We start from the raw sequence: 18,018 nt of genomic DNA, 5'->3' as shown, positions 1-18,018 counted from the left end.
TAATCAAAGGATGAGGAGGAAAGGCAGGAGATTGCTGTCCACCGTGGTGGGGCATGGGGACTCTGGTGGTTTTGGGGTGTTCCGTGGGACTTGGAGAGAAGGAGCTCTGCCTTTGACCCTCTGCCTGCCCACCTCGCCCACCTCCATTGCCCGATGGATGAATGGAAGGACCCAGGCAACTCGCCCCATCCTGAAAAGAGCAATGTCTACTGGAACGTTCTTTTCTCCGAAACTCCTGGCACAACACCTCTGCCCAAGATGGTGCCCGCCACTGACCCAACACATGCCAGCTGTGGCTGGGAGTTGGGAAGAAGGAGTGGGAGCCAAGACCTTCTGGAAACATCTGGTCCCTTCAGCAGTAGAGAGGCTCTCATGGACCTTTTTCAGCACATTTACTCCCTCTGCCCCCTCCTCTGTGATCAGATCTCCTCCCACCCACCCCTTCCTCCCCTCCCCTGCGCCCACACCCAGGTTTTAGCATTTGTCGTCTTCCTCGGCGTGGGTGTAGGGGTCAGGGGTGGAAGGTGCCCCGCTCTGCATCATACGTGTGCGGTAACTTCCGTTGGGCAGATGCCAGCCTTGGCGGAGAGGGGGAGCAGACGAGATGGTGTGGGACCTGCCGAGGCTTGTAGCCACAGCAGCCTCGAAGGTGAGCGTTTCCTCACCCAGGGCTTGGTCCAGGCTGCCCGGGCCATCGTGAAGGGTGAGGGAGGGCTCCGATATGTAGCGCAGCGGCGTAGAGTGTTGGCTCTCACTCTCCCTGCTCAGGCCCGGGGACTCGCTCCACAGAGCCTTGCTTGGCTGCACCCTCAGTGACTGGTATCGGGTCTCCTTGCACGTCGGGCTGCTCTGACCAGAGATGTCACCTCGCTGTGCCACAGGGGAGTAGGAAACAAGAGGCCTGGGCTTGGAGGGGGTTTGTGGGAGCTGTCTCTGTCCTTGCTTGGGAGGGCTTGTCCCAGAACTGGAAGGGACTGGGCTCTCACTCACAGAACTGTTAACCTGGAGACACAGAAAGAAGAGAGTACTTTAAAAAACAGACATTCCTTTGCTCACCCTGCCTCCCGGATGGGTGACCCACTATAGTTTCCTGGGCATTATCTTGTAAACCTCACCAGGGGGAATACTGAGGGTCAGCCCATTATAATTCCCTGGGAATTATTCCGTAAACACCACTGGGGGAATTCTGAGGGTCAGCCCACTATAATTCTTTGGGGATTATTCCATAAATCCCCTGGGGGAATTCTGAAGGTCACCCCATTATAATACCCCGGGATTATTCTGTGAACCCTATCTAGTCACCATATAACTGGCAGAGTGAGATAGTGTTAGAGAGGGTGCATGGGATCAATTCCTGTGCTGTATGACCCCACTGTCCATGTTCCATCACTGAGAGTCACAGTTCTCGGTGCCCTGGTTCAGATCCCACCCAGGGCACTGGGTGAGGTTAGGTGTCCTGAGCTGTCCAGTGCAGGGATGAGGAGCAGTTGGATGAAAGGAGATGTCCTTGGCTTGGGATTATACATGAGGGTTCTTGTGCGAACCATACACACAGCACAGCATGTGGGGGGGGGGGGGGGGAGGGTGGGTGGCACAGTAAAGGTGGCTATATTTCCCACATTCCAACATTCCCTCAGTGGCCCAAGGGAAAGGAATACTGGGTGAAGATGCATTCTGGCAGAAGTTGCTTGAAAGGTGCCAAGGCATTGTGGGCAGTGGGCAGACTGTGTCTGTGAAGGGAGGAGGGAAAGGTGGGGTGGAGAGAAGATTGGATGATGAGGGGGGATAACCTGAGAATGTAGACCAGTCTAGCACAGGACGAGTATCTTCGGCACATGTGGCTGTGCTGAACACTAATATGAACTTGCTGCTGATCACTATCCCTCCATTCCTTCATATCCATGTGTCTATCTGGAACACTACTCCTTAAACATTACTTTTGTGTCTGTTTTCACCATTACCCCTGAAAACCCAATCCAGATATTTAACACTCCCATGTAAAATATTTGCCATACATATCTCTCTTGATCTCCACCACCCCCCCCCCCCCCCCCCCCCACCCCTGAATGCATGTTCTCCAGTGCGTGACACTTTCATTCTGGGGAAAAGATTCTGACTGTCTGTCCTATCAATGGCTCTCATGATTTTATAAACCTCCATTAGATCTTCCCTTAGCTTCTAACACTCCAGAGAAAACAAAAGAATTTTGTCCAACCTCTCCCCACAATTTACAACCTCTAAGCTAGGCAATATATAGGTCAGCACAGTATTGTGGGCCTAACATTCTATAAATCTCTTCTGTCCCCTTTCCAAAGTATCCAATCTTTCCTGCAGTGGGGAGACTAGAATTGTCCCACACTTATCCCACTTGCCCATGTTTGGTCCATATCTCTCTGAATCCATCCTATCAATGAATCCTGCCATTAATTGCATACATTCTCTGAACATTTGATCTCCCAAAGTTCCACACTTCACACTTGATGGAAAGATAAAGCACAAAGGCCAAGGCAGCTCCACAATCACACCAACATATCTTTTATGCCATGGTTTAATATCTCAACAGTATTGGACTGAAATATTTGTCTGTATATTCAGCTTCTATTGTGCAGTTTACATTCACCACCTCCTGACACAGAGATGAGAGCATGACCTTTTCAGGATGGAATTCAGTCTGGCTTTCTTACTTCGCAGTGTGAACAGATGAGTGGTTTGCCTGGACTTCTCTGACCCTTCCAAAGGTATCATCTGCAGGAAGTATTGTGAGTTTGGGAGACTCTGACAAAGTAGAGGGGCCATGGGCTCATGGGTTTTTCTTCATTATGTGGCACAGCATGGAGTCAGAGGGTTTTATAGCATAGAAACAGGTGCTTTAGTCCAACTTGTCCATGCCAATCAAGTTGTTAAAATCATCTCATCTCACTCCCCTGCCGATCAACCCTTGTTTTATTGCATTTCCCCTCAGCGCTTGCCCAGATTAAACTTCATCTGCTATTTTTCTGCCTGAATCTGTTTCCCATGGTATTCTCTGACACAACTGCCATTACTAACTGTTTCCATGCAAGCAAGGATGGTGGGGGTGAGTGGGTGGTGTGTGTGTCGAGGAGGTAAGAGGGAGGGGGGAAGGAGTGGCATCTGCAAACACTGCATGCAAAAGTGGAGTGTAGCAGCCCTTCGCCGTGACATTAGATTGGTACATACGTGCAGCAGGACCTTTGCATTCTCCTCTGTGCTGGCACTAAAGGCCTGAGCTGATCAGAGCTCAGTGGGTAGGAGTCTGAGCCCGAGACCTACCTGTTCCCGTGGTCGGTGCGAATATCCTGGGCTGGGAGATCGAGACAACCGCTGGTCCAGGCCCCCGTGCTGTGATGGGTGAGCACACTGCCCCGTGCTGCAGACAGACCTCTCTGGTGAGAGCAGATGCTTTCTCTCCCTGGATCGGCCTCTCTCCCGGCTGCCTGTGAAAGGGTCGGCCGAGGGAGAGATCAATCAAACCCCGGCCTTGCTGAGAACCCGTCATGAGCAAGTTCAACCGGATGGCTGGAGCAGGGAAGCAGAGTGGGGAAGAGTTCGATGGATAGAAACCTGGACGGCAGCGGATGGTAAAGCCCAGACAAACAGGTGTGTAATTAGAGCTGATCTGGGTCAAGACAGAATATAATCAGGCAGCAAGCTGGACATGCAACACAGACGAATCAGATGGAAAGGAGGCTCAATCAGGCAGCAACTGAGGGAAGAAAAATAGATGGGGTTTCAGTTGATGATCTCCCGTGTGAGGATTGCCAATGACTTGAGGGGTCATCAGGAGTCAAAATGCTGAGCTGACAGATGTCAAGCCCATATTGCTCAAGTCGGTGTGTAACTAAGTTTGAACACATGGATCAGTGTGTAATTGAGTGTGATCACATGGGTCAATGTATAACTAAATGTGAACACACAGGTCAGTGTGTAACTGAGTGTGAACACACAGGTCAGTGTGAAACTGAGTGTGAATACACAGGTCCAGTGTGTAACTGAATGTGAACTCATACGTCAGTGTGTAACTGAGTGGGAACACAAAGGTCACTGTGTAACTGAGTGTGAACATACAGGTCTTTGTGTAACTAAGTGAACAGATGGATGAGTGTGTAACTGAAAGTGAACACACAGGTGAATGCATAAATAAGAGTGAGGATTCAGGCGAGTGTGCATCCTGTCGGTTTCCTGCGCTCCTTTGTCACTGACTTTCTCTGTCACATTGTGAGATCTCCATTGTGTGCCTTTGCAGAAATCTTGCCACCTCTTATCCTGATCGACGAGAGATTTCAATTAACAATCCCCTGTGTGGGACAGGCCCCCAGCAGGGATTGTTGGTTGGATGAAAGTGGATAGCTGCAACTCATTGGTGAACTTCCAGCATCAGAAACATGGGTCAGAGCCCAAACGAGCCCCAAGATCACCCTGGCTTGTGATCGGGAGTCTGTGGGATCAACTGAAACCCAATCCTTCCTCACTCACCCAGTCAGACAACCTCTCCACATGTTGACCTCAACACTGTCAGGTCCAATGCCTACCTGCATTTGAAGACCTGCTGGGCGGCCGGAGTGGTCTTCGGCTCCACCTTTTGTAAAGGTCCTCCGGACCAGCTCTCTCCAATGAGTATTCATTGAGCCAGGTGCTATTTGAATGGTTGGCAGCAAAGGTGGAGAGCGAGCGCTTCAAGGGGCTTGTGTCTTCGGCTGACTGTCATCACAAGAACAACCAATGTCTAACTCTTCAGTGGGTTGACTCATGTATCAAGACAGATGTAACAAGAACAGTCACTTTCATTCCCACGATTTCACCAGCTGGTGATCCACTCGTGGATATCTGTCCTTCTACTGCTGATAAATGAGCATTGGCAATTCTCTGAGTTCAGTTCCATTGCTCAAGCTCCTCCTCAGCTCAGTTGGAAAGTTGGGGGCAACCGTGGCAGATGGAATTTGCTCAAGGCAAGTGTGTGGAAAGTTACTCTGAGAGATCACAAGGTGGCAGGGACCTTCGGAGTTTTGATATACAGGGAGGTCTTGGGGTGCAGGTCCATAGCTCTCTGAAGTGGTGACATGGGTGGATGGGGTGGTGAAGGAGGCAGTTGGTTATGCTTGCCTTCATAGCCCAGGGCAATGAGTACAAGAGATGGGATGTCATGATGCAGCTGCTCAAGGCATTGGCCAGACTGTATTTGGAACATGGTGTCCAGTTCCAGTCACTGCACTAGAGGACAGATGCGATAGAAATAGAAAGGGTGCAGATGAGATCCCTCCAGCAGGCTGCCTGGAATGGAGGGCTGTTGTTATAAGGAGGGATTGGATAGGCTGGGTTCATTCCCACTGGGCCAAGGAGGCTGAGGAGTGACATCATTTAGGTAGATAGTCAGCCTTCCCCCCCCACCCCATAGCAGAACTGGAGGGCTCAGGCTTAAGGTGAGAATTTTGAAGGTGTTCTGAGAGGTGTTTTTCATGCAGAGGGTGGTGGGGATGTGGAAGGAGCTGCCAGAGGAGGTGGTGGAGAGAGAGGGACAATCCGATGTTTAGAAGGCATATGGATTGGTATTTAGATGGGAAAGGTGGAGTTGGAGGCAGGCCCACTGTGGGCAGGTGGGGTTAGTGCTGGTAGGCATCACCTTTGGTAGTTTGTGGGCTGCATGATTTTTTTCAATTGTCTTCTCAAATGTGCCAGCCTTTCCATTCCAATCTTGACATCCCTATGTTAAGGATGACCTCACCTGGGTCTGCCTGTCTCCAGCTTTGGCTTTGTCTCTTTGGGTGAGCTCATTCCAAAAGCATGTTGCTGCTGGATCCTAATAGATCAAGGGCAACTCCTTGAGTGAGCCACATTGAGACCGAACTTTGAACCCCATCGCATCCAGGCAAAAAACCCAAGATCATTCACTCTTGAGGTTCAATTGTCTGGTGCATAAAAGGTGATTCTAAATTTTCCCCACACGTGGACTTGGTGTCCAATGGGAAATGGTCATTGAAGCCATGATAGTACAGGTACAAATTCATCAGAGTTGGGCAAGCTTCAGTGCAGTGAATGGTGATGACAGTGAAACATTGAACAGCACAGGCAAAGAAAAGATTAACCTCGTTGTGAATAGATTTTAGAGCCGTAATCGGAACACTTTGATTCCCAGATTACAGAGCCAATCATCCATCAACTCCACAGATAATGGAATGGGAGAGCAGTTTGGAGAGGTTTCTTCACAGTGTTGGTAGATGTGGAGCAAAAAGCAAGTGTCTTGGCCTTGAGGCAGAAAGGAGGGGGTGTCATTTACCTCAATTTCCAGTCGGGGCATGGACACTGCCCGGCCTTGGTTTTCAATGGGTAGATAGTGACCATAATGAGGATATTCCAGCTTTATTTTCTTCAGTTCCTGCAGAGTCCAGACCAAAAGAGGTACACTCAATATTGATCAATATGTAGTTTAAAGCCCCTGCAGAAAGGTGGAAGGTTTTTTTTAAAACACTGGAGAACCCAAGGCGGTTCGTGATCAAGATGGCAGCACCCACATTCAGCAGCTCAGACCACGAGGGTTGTGGGTTCCGGGGAAGCAGCAGACTGCAGCAGAGTACCAGACTCCATGCCCCCATCCTCACTGAGAAGGAGAGGCCCAGGAGAGGACCTGACAGGGTGGGAGATCATACAGCTGTGGACCAGAAGATTCTCAGTGGCTTGATGACTTACACCAGGCAGCAGGCTGGTGGAGATGGGTTCATGGGAACCAGATATAGGTATTGGGGTCCATGAGGGTGCTAATGGTGTGCAGGGGCTCCTGAAGGGGCTTGGGTGTTGAAAACATCCTGATTGTATCAGGGGTCAGGAACCAGTTGACTGAGGAGATAGACTCTGATGCCCCATTGCAACAGACAGGAGGCCGTGCGGCTACGGAATTATGGGAGTGCAGATTGCGGGCAGCACTGGAGGTGGCGATGGGTTCCACAGATACTCGGTGCCTCTGAGGGGACTCTCTTTTGCTTCTTTTTCTCATTTTGGTGGGGGAGCTGGGCCAGTGGCACCACATTGTGTGTTGTCTCCAGGGAAACAAAAGTGAACATATTCTGTGTATTTATGTACATGACAGTAAAGGAGCTTGTACCTTGAAACATGGTACCAAAAAATCCAGTGTCCAGAGTCAAGACTCGAGACCAAGTGCATCAGCCACAAACCTAAGTTACCACAACTTTCAAACATTCCGTTGTTTCCATTGGAGTCACTATGTATGATGGGAAGTCTGGATAAATGGATGCCAGCATCTCACCATCCCAGATCATTCATCCCCAGGCAGACTTGAAAAACCACTGGCTGGCCTTCTTGTCACCCAGTAACTAACATTTCTGCACGAAAACTATCATTCAATTTAAAAAAACTCCAAAAAGTCTGTGGAATTTGAAAGTTTTTTAATGTACTTTTTAATATCTTTACTTAAAGTCTCAAAATGAGCAAAGAAAACAAGTATCTGTCAGGAATGGAGAGGACTTTAAACATCCCAATATATTTCCAATTAGTCAGACCAGGTGAATGAAAATGGTTACAAAAAAGGATAATTGATAAAGATGATCTTTTTATTGGATATAAAATGTAAAATGAATATATTTTACATTTTATATGCAAATCATAAAATTCATTCAATTATAAATGAATATATTATAAAATTATGCATTTATAAATGTATAAATTATCAGAATTTGTACATTTATCCAGGTTAATGTGAAAAATAATTATAACACATTTAATCATGCATATTTATTTCTTTTTGTGCTGTTAATCTAAGAGAAGTGGAGTAACAGCACAAAAATAAATTAAAGTGTCTAATGTTACAACTATTCAGTGAGGAAGCAAGGTCTTCTCACTATCAAATCTGTACTAACCATCAGACACCCATTGAGGTTAATCTTCTATTTTCCCTATTCTTCTGTATCAAATTTCCACAGGTGCATCACAGTCTGGTTTGAGAATCCCACTGCCCAGGAATGCAGAAAGCTCCAAAAGTCAGCAAATATAGCCAGGTCCGTCACAGGCTCTGACCTCCCACCCACTGCAGACATCTGTATGAGGTTCTGTCTGAAGAAGGCAGCTAACTTCTTAAAAGATCCCCATCACCCTGGCCACAACCTCTTCTCACTGCTACCTTTGGGCAGAAGGTACAGAAGCCTGCGACCAGCACCTCTAGGTTCAAAATCTGTTTCTTTCCAATGGCCATCAGTCTCTTGAATCTCCCCTTGTTACACTAATCAGGGACTGCTGGAGGAGGTGGGGGGATTCATTTTCGTACATTCTGTTAAATAGTATTATATTTAGCAAGGTACTTGACTTTACTTTCTATTCATATTTATTCTTTTCATTCTTGGATTGTCAGGTGGGCAGAGATCAAGCACGGAGGATGCAGAATTATTTAACTGCTTGGTGGAGGTTTGCGGGACAAGGTTTTAGAACTAAAAGTTAATTATAGAGTAATGAGTAAATTGATAAAACTCTTAAATTTTAATATAAACAGGATTAATAGAACCATCAAATGGAAAAAAAATATAAGCACACATTAAAAAGATGGCTGTAGACATAGCCTTTTTATAAGAAACATTTGACAGAAAAAGAGCACTTAAAATTGAAATGAGATTGGGTTGGCCATGTTGTTTCTTCTTTATTCAATTCAAAATCAGGCAGGAGAAGCAATTTTATTTAATAAAAATCTTCCAAGTGACGTCCAACATGTTGAGACAGATCCAGGAGGTAGGTTCGTTATTGTTCATTGCCAAATTTACACAAGAGAAACTTGTCCGTGAACTACTCTTTGCAGATGATGCCGCTTTAGTTGCCGATTCAGAGCCAGCTCTTCAGCGCTTGATGTCCTGTTTTGCGGAAACTGCCAAAATGTTTGGCCTGGAAGTCAGCCTGAGGAAAACGGAGGTCCTCCATCAGCCAGCTCCCCACCATGACTACCAGCCCCCCCACATCTCCATCGGGCACACAAAACTCAAAATGGTCAACCAGTTTACTAACTCGGCTGCACCATTTCATCAGATGCAAGGATCAACAACGAGATAGGCAACAGACTCGCCAAGGCAAATAGCGCCTTTGGAAGACTACACAAAAGAGTCTGGAAAAACAACCGACTGAAAAACCTCACAAAGATAAGCGTATACAGAGCCGTTGTCATACCCACACTCCTGTTCGGCTCCGAATCATGGGTCCTCTACCGGCATCACCCATGGATCCTAGAACGCTTCCACCAGCGTTGTCTCCGCTCCATCCTCAACATTCATTGGAGCGACTTCATCCCTAACATTGAAGTACTCGAGATGGCAGAGGCCGACAGCATCGAGTCCACGCTGCTGAAGATCCAGCTGCGCTGGGTGGGTCACGTCTCCAGAATGGAGGACCATCGCCTTCCCAAGATCGTGTTATATGGCGAGCTCTCCACTGGCCACCGTGACAGAGGTGCACCAAAGAAGAGGTACAAGGACTGCCTAAAGAAATCTCTTGGTGCCTGCCACATTGACCACCGCCAGTGGGCTGATATCGCCTCAAACCGTGCATCTTGGCGCCTCACAGTTCGGCGGGCAGCAACCTCCTTTGAAGAAGACCGCAGAGCCCACCTCACTGACAAAAGACAAAGGAGGAAAAACCCAACACCCAACCGCAACCAACCAATTTTCCCCTGCAGCCGCTGCAACCGTGTCTGCCTGTCCCGCATCGGACTTGTCAGCCACAATCGAGCCTGCAGCTGACGTGAACTTTTACCCCCTCCATAAATCTTCGTCCGCGAAGCCAAGCCAAAGAAGAAGAATGCAGACGATGAGAAGTTTCTACAGGAAACCTTCCTAAACCTAGTGAATTCTCATGAGAATATAATGGTAGGAGGAGATTTTAAGTTCTGTCTAGATCTGTTATTAGATAGATCTTCAAGAGGAACTAATAGAAGCAGAGCAGCAAAAACAACATTGACTTTAATGAAAGATCTGAACTTAATAGATATATGGCGGAGACTACATCCAACTGAAAGGGATTATTTTTTTAATTCAAAACGACATGATTCATATCTCAGAATAGACTTGTTCTTACTTTCAGCACAGCTTCAAGGTAAAGTATTCTAGGAATTTTGTCTGACCATTCACCTTTATTGGTACAGATTGAAATGCCTGATAAGGAAAAACCAGTCTATAGATGAAGATTAAATAGTTTGCTTCTAAAAAGGTCAGATTTTTGTGCTTTTGTATGTGAGTAAATTCGATTGTTTTGTGAGATTAATTTATATTCAGTAACTGACAAATTTGTGATTTGGGATGCACTGAAAGTATATTTGTGGGAACAAATTATAAGTTATACATCGAAGAGAAAGAAAGTCTATATGAAGGAACTGGATAAACTTGAATGCGAGATAACAGGTATGGAAAAAAGATTTGCATATTCACACGTCTGAGGATAGAAGGTGGTCATTAATTAACAAAAAAAACAGTATAATACTATGCAGATTTATAGAACGGAAAAAAGCAATAATGAGAACCAAGCAAAGATACCATGAACTCGGTGAACGATCACACAAAGTATTAGCATGGCAGTTGAAAATGGAATGAACTTCTAGAACTATAAATGCTATCCAGAAAAGCCCTACTCATATTAGTTATAAACCATAAGAGATAAATGATTCTTTTCAAAACTTTTATTCAAAATTGTATAGTTCAAAATCTTTAAAAGATGACAATAAAATTGACTATCCCAAATATATTTGCCTGCATATTTTTGGAAGAGCAGTCAAAACTAAATTCTCCCATTGATCAGTTAGAAATTAAATAAGTAATGAGTACATTACAGGCCAATTAGGCACCAGGAGAAGACACCTCTCAGCTGAATTTTATAAGGAATTTAAAGATTTATTGCTTCCTCTGTTTAAGGATATGATCCAATAGGTTTCAGTGACCTGAATCTTTTTCCACTGTGATAATTATGGGAATACCAAAAAAAAGAGAGAGATCTTTAAAACAGTGCTTCTCAACCTTTTTCTTTCCACTCACATATGACTTTAAGTAATCCCTATGCCATTGATGCTCTGTGATTAGTAAGGGATTGCTAAGGTAGTATATGAGGGGGAAGGGAAGGTTGAGAATCACGGAAATACTGAAATATTTTGCTTGAGAAAAATTGTCATTGGCCCATTTCCTTTTTTTTTGGAAAAATGTATTTAATGTTTTACAAAATACAAATATAAAACTAAATCTACTCATTATAACCCCCATCCCACCCCCTCCAAACTATCCCACCCCCTACTACCCTCCCCCTTGGAGATTATATATAGAAAAAAACATTTATATTAAATCAGAATAGGTTAAGTTGCGGTATGTCAATCTGCATCTTTAAACACAAATAAAGTATCTACATTTAAATCCATACATTCCAAATACAAGGTCCACATTTTAACAAAAAAAAGTAATTATTTTGCAAATTACACGTTATCTTCTCCAAATTCAAACATGATTGAATTTCTTTGTGCCATCTTTGTACGCTTAACTCAACATCATTTTTCCAAGTTACTGCTGTACATTTTCTGGCCACAGCCAACCCCAATCAAATAAATGCAATTTGAGGTTTTTCTAAACGTGCTGTAATTGGATTCATATAGCCCAGTAAACACATCCATGGATCCACATATAATTCTGTTTAGAACAAATCTCTCAAAAATTTAATAACTTTATCCCAAAAAGGTTTAACCTTTGTACATTCCCACACCAAATGCACAAAAGTACCTGTCTGATTCCCACATCGAAAACATAAATCAGACTCACTAAAACCATATCTCTTTAATTTTTCAGTAGTTAAATATAACTGATGTAAAAAATTATAATTAACTAAACTATAATGTACATTATTTAATTTTGTAACACTATCCAAGCATAAATTAGACCATTCTTCCTCAGAAATAGGAATAGATAACTCTTGCTCCCATTTATCCCTTATTCTAAATACATCTACCTTCTTTATATTTGCTTGTAACAACAAATACATTTCTGCAACAAACCCTTCTTCCCCTTATCCGTAACTAATTTCTCAAACTTCGATTTACTTGGTAATATTAATTCTCGACCAAAACACTTCATTAACAAATCACATACTTGATAATAAGCAAATAATGTATTCTGTGATATACCAAACTTATCTCTAAGTCTATCAAATGAAAGAAATGAGCCTGCTTCAAAACAATCTTCCACTAATACCAATCCCTTTAAATCCTAGTCCTTCAAGTAAGGGTTATGCATAGAGAATGGAATTAATTGATTCTGATATAATGGGGCTTTAACTGAAAACACATCCTTCAATCCTATACATTGATTCCACTTATTCCATACTCTCAACAAGTGATTCAATACAGGTAGTTTGTAATGTTGTAAAAGCAAAAGATTCCATTTATATATAAGGAGATGAATTGATCTTTCCTGTATCCAATCCATTTCCACATTAGCCCACATCGTTGGTTGATCAATAGCAAACATTCTATTAATAAACTTCAACTGTGCAGCTTGATAATAATTTTGGAAATGTGGCAGTTAAAGGCCTCCCAAATCATACTTCCATATCAATTTATGCATAGATACTCAAGGTAATTTACCTTTCCACAAAAACAAGCGTATTACTTTATTTAATTCCTTAAAAAAAACTTCCCCAGTATGGGACTAGGAATAGATTGAAACAAATATTGAATACGAGGGTATATATTCATTTTAACACAATTTACCCAGCCAATCAATGTTAATGGCAAATCTTTCCATCTATTCAAATCAGACTTAATCTTATTTAACAATGGTAAATAATTCAAGACATAGAAGTTTTGGTACACCTTATCTACAATTACACCCAAATACTTAATCTTATCTGACCATTTAAATTTAGTAATTTGCATACAATCCGAATAATCAGATATCGGTAGTATCTTTACACATCATTGATGTATAATATTGATCTATAATATTTTAATAAATCCTGTAAAGGCTCTAAAGAATTCTTAGGTTGAGACAAATATTTCAACACATCATCCACAAATAATTTTATTCTCCTATTGACCAATAATAATTCCCTTAATATTCACATTCTGTCTAATTGCTTGAGCCAAAGGTTCTATAACCAATGCAAATAAGGCTGGTGACAATCTGTCTAGTTGATCTAAATAAATTAAATACCTGCAAAATCTGTCCATTTATCACCACCCGTGTGGAAGGATTAGTATATAATGCCTTAACCCAACCAATAAAGAGTGGCCCAAATTTAAATCTTTTCAGCACCTTAACTCATAATAACGCTGCTTTGATCTCAAAATCAATTTCTCATAATTATAGGTTTGTTTTGTATTATAACGAAGCTTCAAATTAGATAGCTGTATCTTATTCTCTTCTGTTGCATTTTTCTGAAATGTTTTCTCCAATACCGCAATTTCTTTTTCTAACTCCAAAAGTTCTGTCTTATAATTCTTTTTCACTTTAGCTGCATAACTAATGATTTGACCTCGTGAATATGATTTTAAAGCATCCCACAATGTAGATCTACTTTGTACATTTGTTTCTAAAAGAAGCTTAATCTGATTTCTCAAATACAAAATAAATTCAGGCGTTTTTAATAACATCTCATTAAATCTCCAACGATAATTTATTCTCACCTTCTCAGCAATCTCACAAATCAACAGCAATGAATGGTCTGACAAAATTCTGCTCTTATATTCCACATGTTCAATCCTACCTTATAAGTGAGCTGATACCAAAAAAAGATCTATTCTTGAAAATGATTCATGACGTGCAGAATAAAAAGAATAATCTTTCTCAGTCAGATGAATTCGTCGCCATATTTCAACCAAATTTAAGTCCCCCATTGGCCCATTTCCTTTGGAGTTATGAAACCATGCACATAATGAGTCAATTAGGTACAATTAAAATGGTAGTTTTCAAACTTTTTCTTTCTGCCCTCATAACATTTTGAATAATGAATGGGTTGGACAGAGCAGATGTAAAAAAGATGTTTCCTCTGTTGGTAATTCCAGGACAAGAAGGCACAGTCTTAGAATTAAAAAGTACCAATTTACAACAGAGATGAGAAGAAATTTCTTTAGCCAGAGGGTAGTGGATTTGTGGAATTTGTTGCCACATGCAGCTGAGGAGGCAGGATCTTTGAGGGAATTTAAAGAGGAAATTGATAGGCATCTAATTAGTCAGGGTATCAAGGGACATGGGGACAAGGCTGGAACTTGGAACTAGGTGCGACAACAGTTTAGCTCAGGGAGGTTTCACAGAGCAGACTCAATGGGCCAAATGGACTGCTTCTGTTCCTTTTTCTTGTGATCTTGTGATACCACCTTAAGTAATCCCTTACTAATCAGCAGAGCACTTATGGCATAGGAAATAATTAAAGTGGTATGTGAGTGGAAAGAAAAAGGTTTAAAACCTGCTTCAAATTGACTGATATCTTTATTAAATGTGGATTATAAAATTGTTGCAAAGGTTTTGGCTTATAGGATAAAAAAATTACTAGTGAAGTTAATAAATCCTGATCAAACAAGTTTTGTTAAAAAGAGACTAACTGCTGATAATATAGTGAGATTATTAAGTATTACCCATTTAGCACCATCAAGAGGAGATTTAAGTATTGTAGTAGCTTTGGATGCAGTAAAGACCTTCAATAGATTAGAATGGGATTTTCTCTTTAAGGTATTGGACAAATTTGGTTTGGGACAATCTTTTATTAATTGGATTAAAGCATTGAACGTCAATCCAAAGGCAAAAGTGGTAACTAATGGGCAAATTTCAACTTCCTTTAACTGACAGAGATCTAGTAGTCAGGGATGCCTGAGTATTCCTTGAGATAACTCCCTCTCTGATTAGAAAAGTATGGACAAGTCTCAAGTTATAAGATAAACTGGGACAAGAGTGAAGTTATACCATTTACAAAGGTGATTAGATGGCCAAAAAATGGGATTAAATATTTAGGGATCAGATCAGATAATAATTTAAAGAATTTGTATAAATTGAATTATTTACCTATACTTCATAAGGTTGAAGAGGATTTAAAGAAATGGATGAAGCTACCTATAACTTTAAAAGGAAGAGTTAATTGTGTAAAGATGAAAATTTTCCCAAGAATTCGATATCTATTTCAAATGTTACCTATTTTAAGACCCCAACAGTTTTCTAAAGAGGTAAATAAATGGATTCAGAAATTTTTATAGAAAGCTATAAGGTCTAGAGTATCTATGCAGAAATTAACATGGAAATATGAATTAGGGGGCATTGCAATTGTCTAATTTTTACAAGTACTATAGATCAGATCAAATGCATTTTATTGCATTTTTTTAAAGAGGGAATTACCCTGACATGGATCAATATAGAAATGGAGAAAATTGGAGAGAAGTCATCTAAGACTTTTCTTTATGAATGGAATTCAAGATTGATGTCAGGAATTAAAGAAACAACCTTACTGAAACATTTAATAGATATCTGGGGCAAGATAGATGGAGAAATTGGGATGGGGGGGGGGGGTATATCACCATACACCCATCTGTTCCAGAAATAATTTGATATAATTTTCCCAAGTCAATACATTTTTGAAATTGTAGTATGATAAAGGAATTAAGATAATAGATGACTGTTATGAACAAGGTCAGTTAATGTCTTTTATTTAATTAAGGGACAAATATGGAATATCTAGAGATACACTTTTTTGTTATTTTCAAATAAAGTGATTTTTAACGGACAAATTTGGACCAGAGAGTTTACTACCGCCATATAGTGATGTGGAAACTCTTATTCGGTGAGGTCCAGTATGGAAATTTACTTCTGCAATGTACTTGTAATTACAGAGAGCAACATCTAATCCGGGATTATACAAATCTAAACAGAAATGGGAACAGGATCTCAATGTTACAATTGATGAGCAACTGTGGATGATTTGTGTAGAGATTTCATGTCAAATACAATTAATGTACAATATAGATTAGTACAATATAATTTTTTACATCATCTATACATTACACTGTAAAATCGGATTTATCAAATAAATGTTTTAGATGTGGTATAGAGGAAGGTACCTTTCTGCACTCTACATGGATGAGTCCAAAAGTAAGAATTTTGGTAAAAGTAAGGGAATTACTGGAACAAATTTCTAATACTGTATATCTGCAAAATCCTGATTTGTTTTTGTTAGGTAATGTTGAAGGAACTACACATAAATTAGTCCTTTCCCCTACTCAACAGAAGTTTGTGAAAATAGCAACTAGATAGCAAGAAATAGCAAGAAAATGTATTGAAGTTACTTGGAAATTGGATTCTTAACTGGGTGTAGATAGACTGCATGCGGAAATACAAAAATCCATCCCATTGGAAAAAATTATTTATAATTTAAGGAATAAATATAATAGATATTTACAAATATGGAGCCCATATATGCATAAGATAGGTACTGTGGGTTAGTCTTTACTCACCGCTCCCTACAACCTCACCAGTTATTACAGATAATATTTGATAGTTAAGTCCTCTGTGATTTTGGACCTGCCTTAATACAATCCACTACTTTTATTACTCTTTTTAAAATTTTTTTAATCTATTTCTTTCTTTAGTATGTTATTATGTTATTAACAAATATAAGTAATGATTGATTTGGTTTTTTCAGGGGGGCTGGGATTAGGGAGGATCTTAGTTTTAAGGGAAGGGGGTATATTTTGGTTTTGTAATCAGTAACAAGTTGTATTAAAATGATGGATGTATGAGGATTATATATACACTACATGTATTCAAACTTTAAAATAAAGTATTAAAAAAACTAATCAGGAACTGCTCCAACAACACAAAAGCACTGACTGCACTTTTGTAACATCACCTTTATTTCTTGCACCACTGTAACTGTTAATATTATCTATCTTTTTGGATTTATTATCCCTTTTTGATTCAATTTAGTTTGTACAAGTGTGTTGACAAGTGTCCAGGACATGCAAGAGTTGGGAACCTTAGATGGCAAGGGAAATTGAAGCTCTGATCAAGAGCAAGAAGGAAGCTTAGAGCAGGGACAAGCAGTTTTGGGAACTGAGGAGCATATTGAAAAAGGAACTTAGGAGGGCAAAAAGAGGACAAGATAATACTAAAGATGATCCTGAGGGATTTTATCAGTACATAAAGGGAAAAAAGGGTAACCAGAGAGAAAAAAAGGGCCCTTCAGGAATCAATTTGTCAACTCTGTGTGGAGCCACAGGAGATGGGCAAGGACATCAACAAGTACTTCTCCTATATTTTTATTGTGGTGGAAGACATGAAGACTGGGAAACTTGGGGTAGTCAATGGTTATGTCTTGAGAACAGTTAGTATTATAATTGAGATGCTGAAGGATCTGATGTGTATGAATGTACACAAATCCCCAGGGCCTGATCAGATATATCCAAGGACATTGTGGGAATCTGGAGTCGATATTGGAGGAGTCTTGGCTGAGATTTCAGACTCATCATTAAGTTACCGGTGAGGTGTCTGAAGACTGGAGGGTGGCAAACATTCTGCCTCTGTTCACAAGGGCTGCAGGGAAAATCCTGGGAACTACACACCAGTGAGTCTAACATCTGTGGTTGGTAAATTACTAAGTAGCATTCTGAGGTAGAAGATATACATGCACTTGGATGGACAAGGAATGATTAGGGATCGTCAGCTCAGTTTTGCAAGTGGGAGGCCACATCTCATGAATCTGATTGAGATTTTTTAAAAGATGTGACCAAGAAGGATGACGAGGGCAGAGATGTAGATGTATATCTTGATTTCAGCAAGGCTTTTGATAAGGTTCCACATGGTAGGCTGCTCTGGAAGGTTAGAATGCAAGGAGAGATAGCAGATTGGGTATAAAATTGGCCTCATGGTAAAAAGCAGAGGATGATGATGAAAGATTGAAAGGCTGTTTTTCAGACTGAAAGCCTATGACTGATGAGGTGCCACAGGCTTTGGTACTGGGCTCATTGCTGTTTGTCATCTACATCAATCATTTAGATGAAACCAT

At 41.3% G+C, this 18,018-nt stretch overlaps 1 protein-coding gene across 4 annotated transcripts in view; it reads right to left on the bottom strand.

Annotated features, from left to right (window-relative positions):
- Positions 1–425: 425 nt before the first annotated feature.
- LOC138763427 (probable voltage-dependent R-type calcium channel subunit alpha-1E) overlaps positions 426–18,018 on the bottom strand; it is a 252,290-nt gene continuing 234,697 nt past the window's right edge. For all 4 annotated transcript variants that reach the window (XM_069937538.1, XM_069937542.1, XM_069937541.1 and 1 more), the window contains exons 43-46: positions 6,293–6,391; positions 4,551–4,719; positions 3,292–3,455; positions 426–1,002 (exon numbers count right to left, since the gene is read on the bottom strand). In XM_069937538.1, coding sequence (XP_069793639.1) covers positions 475–1,002; positions 3,292–3,455; positions 4,551–4,719; positions 6,293–6,391 — 960 coding nt within the window. In that variant the 3' untranslated portion in view covers positions 426–474. The remainder of the gene's footprint in view (positions 1,003–3,291; positions 3,456–4,550; positions 4,720–6,292; positions 6,392–18,018) is intronic.

This window comes from Narcine bancroftii, chromosome 5 (assembly GCF_036971445.1).
Source record: "Narcine bancroftii isolate sNarBan1 chromosome 5, sNarBan1.hap1, whole genome shotgun sequence".
Lineage (NCBI taxonomy): Eukaryota > Metazoa > Chordata > Chondrichthyes > Torpediniformes > Narcinidae > Narcine > Narcine bancroftii.
The sequence above is the reverse complement of the archived record's forward strand: the minus strand, read 5'-3'. Positions and strand labels throughout refer to the sequence as shown.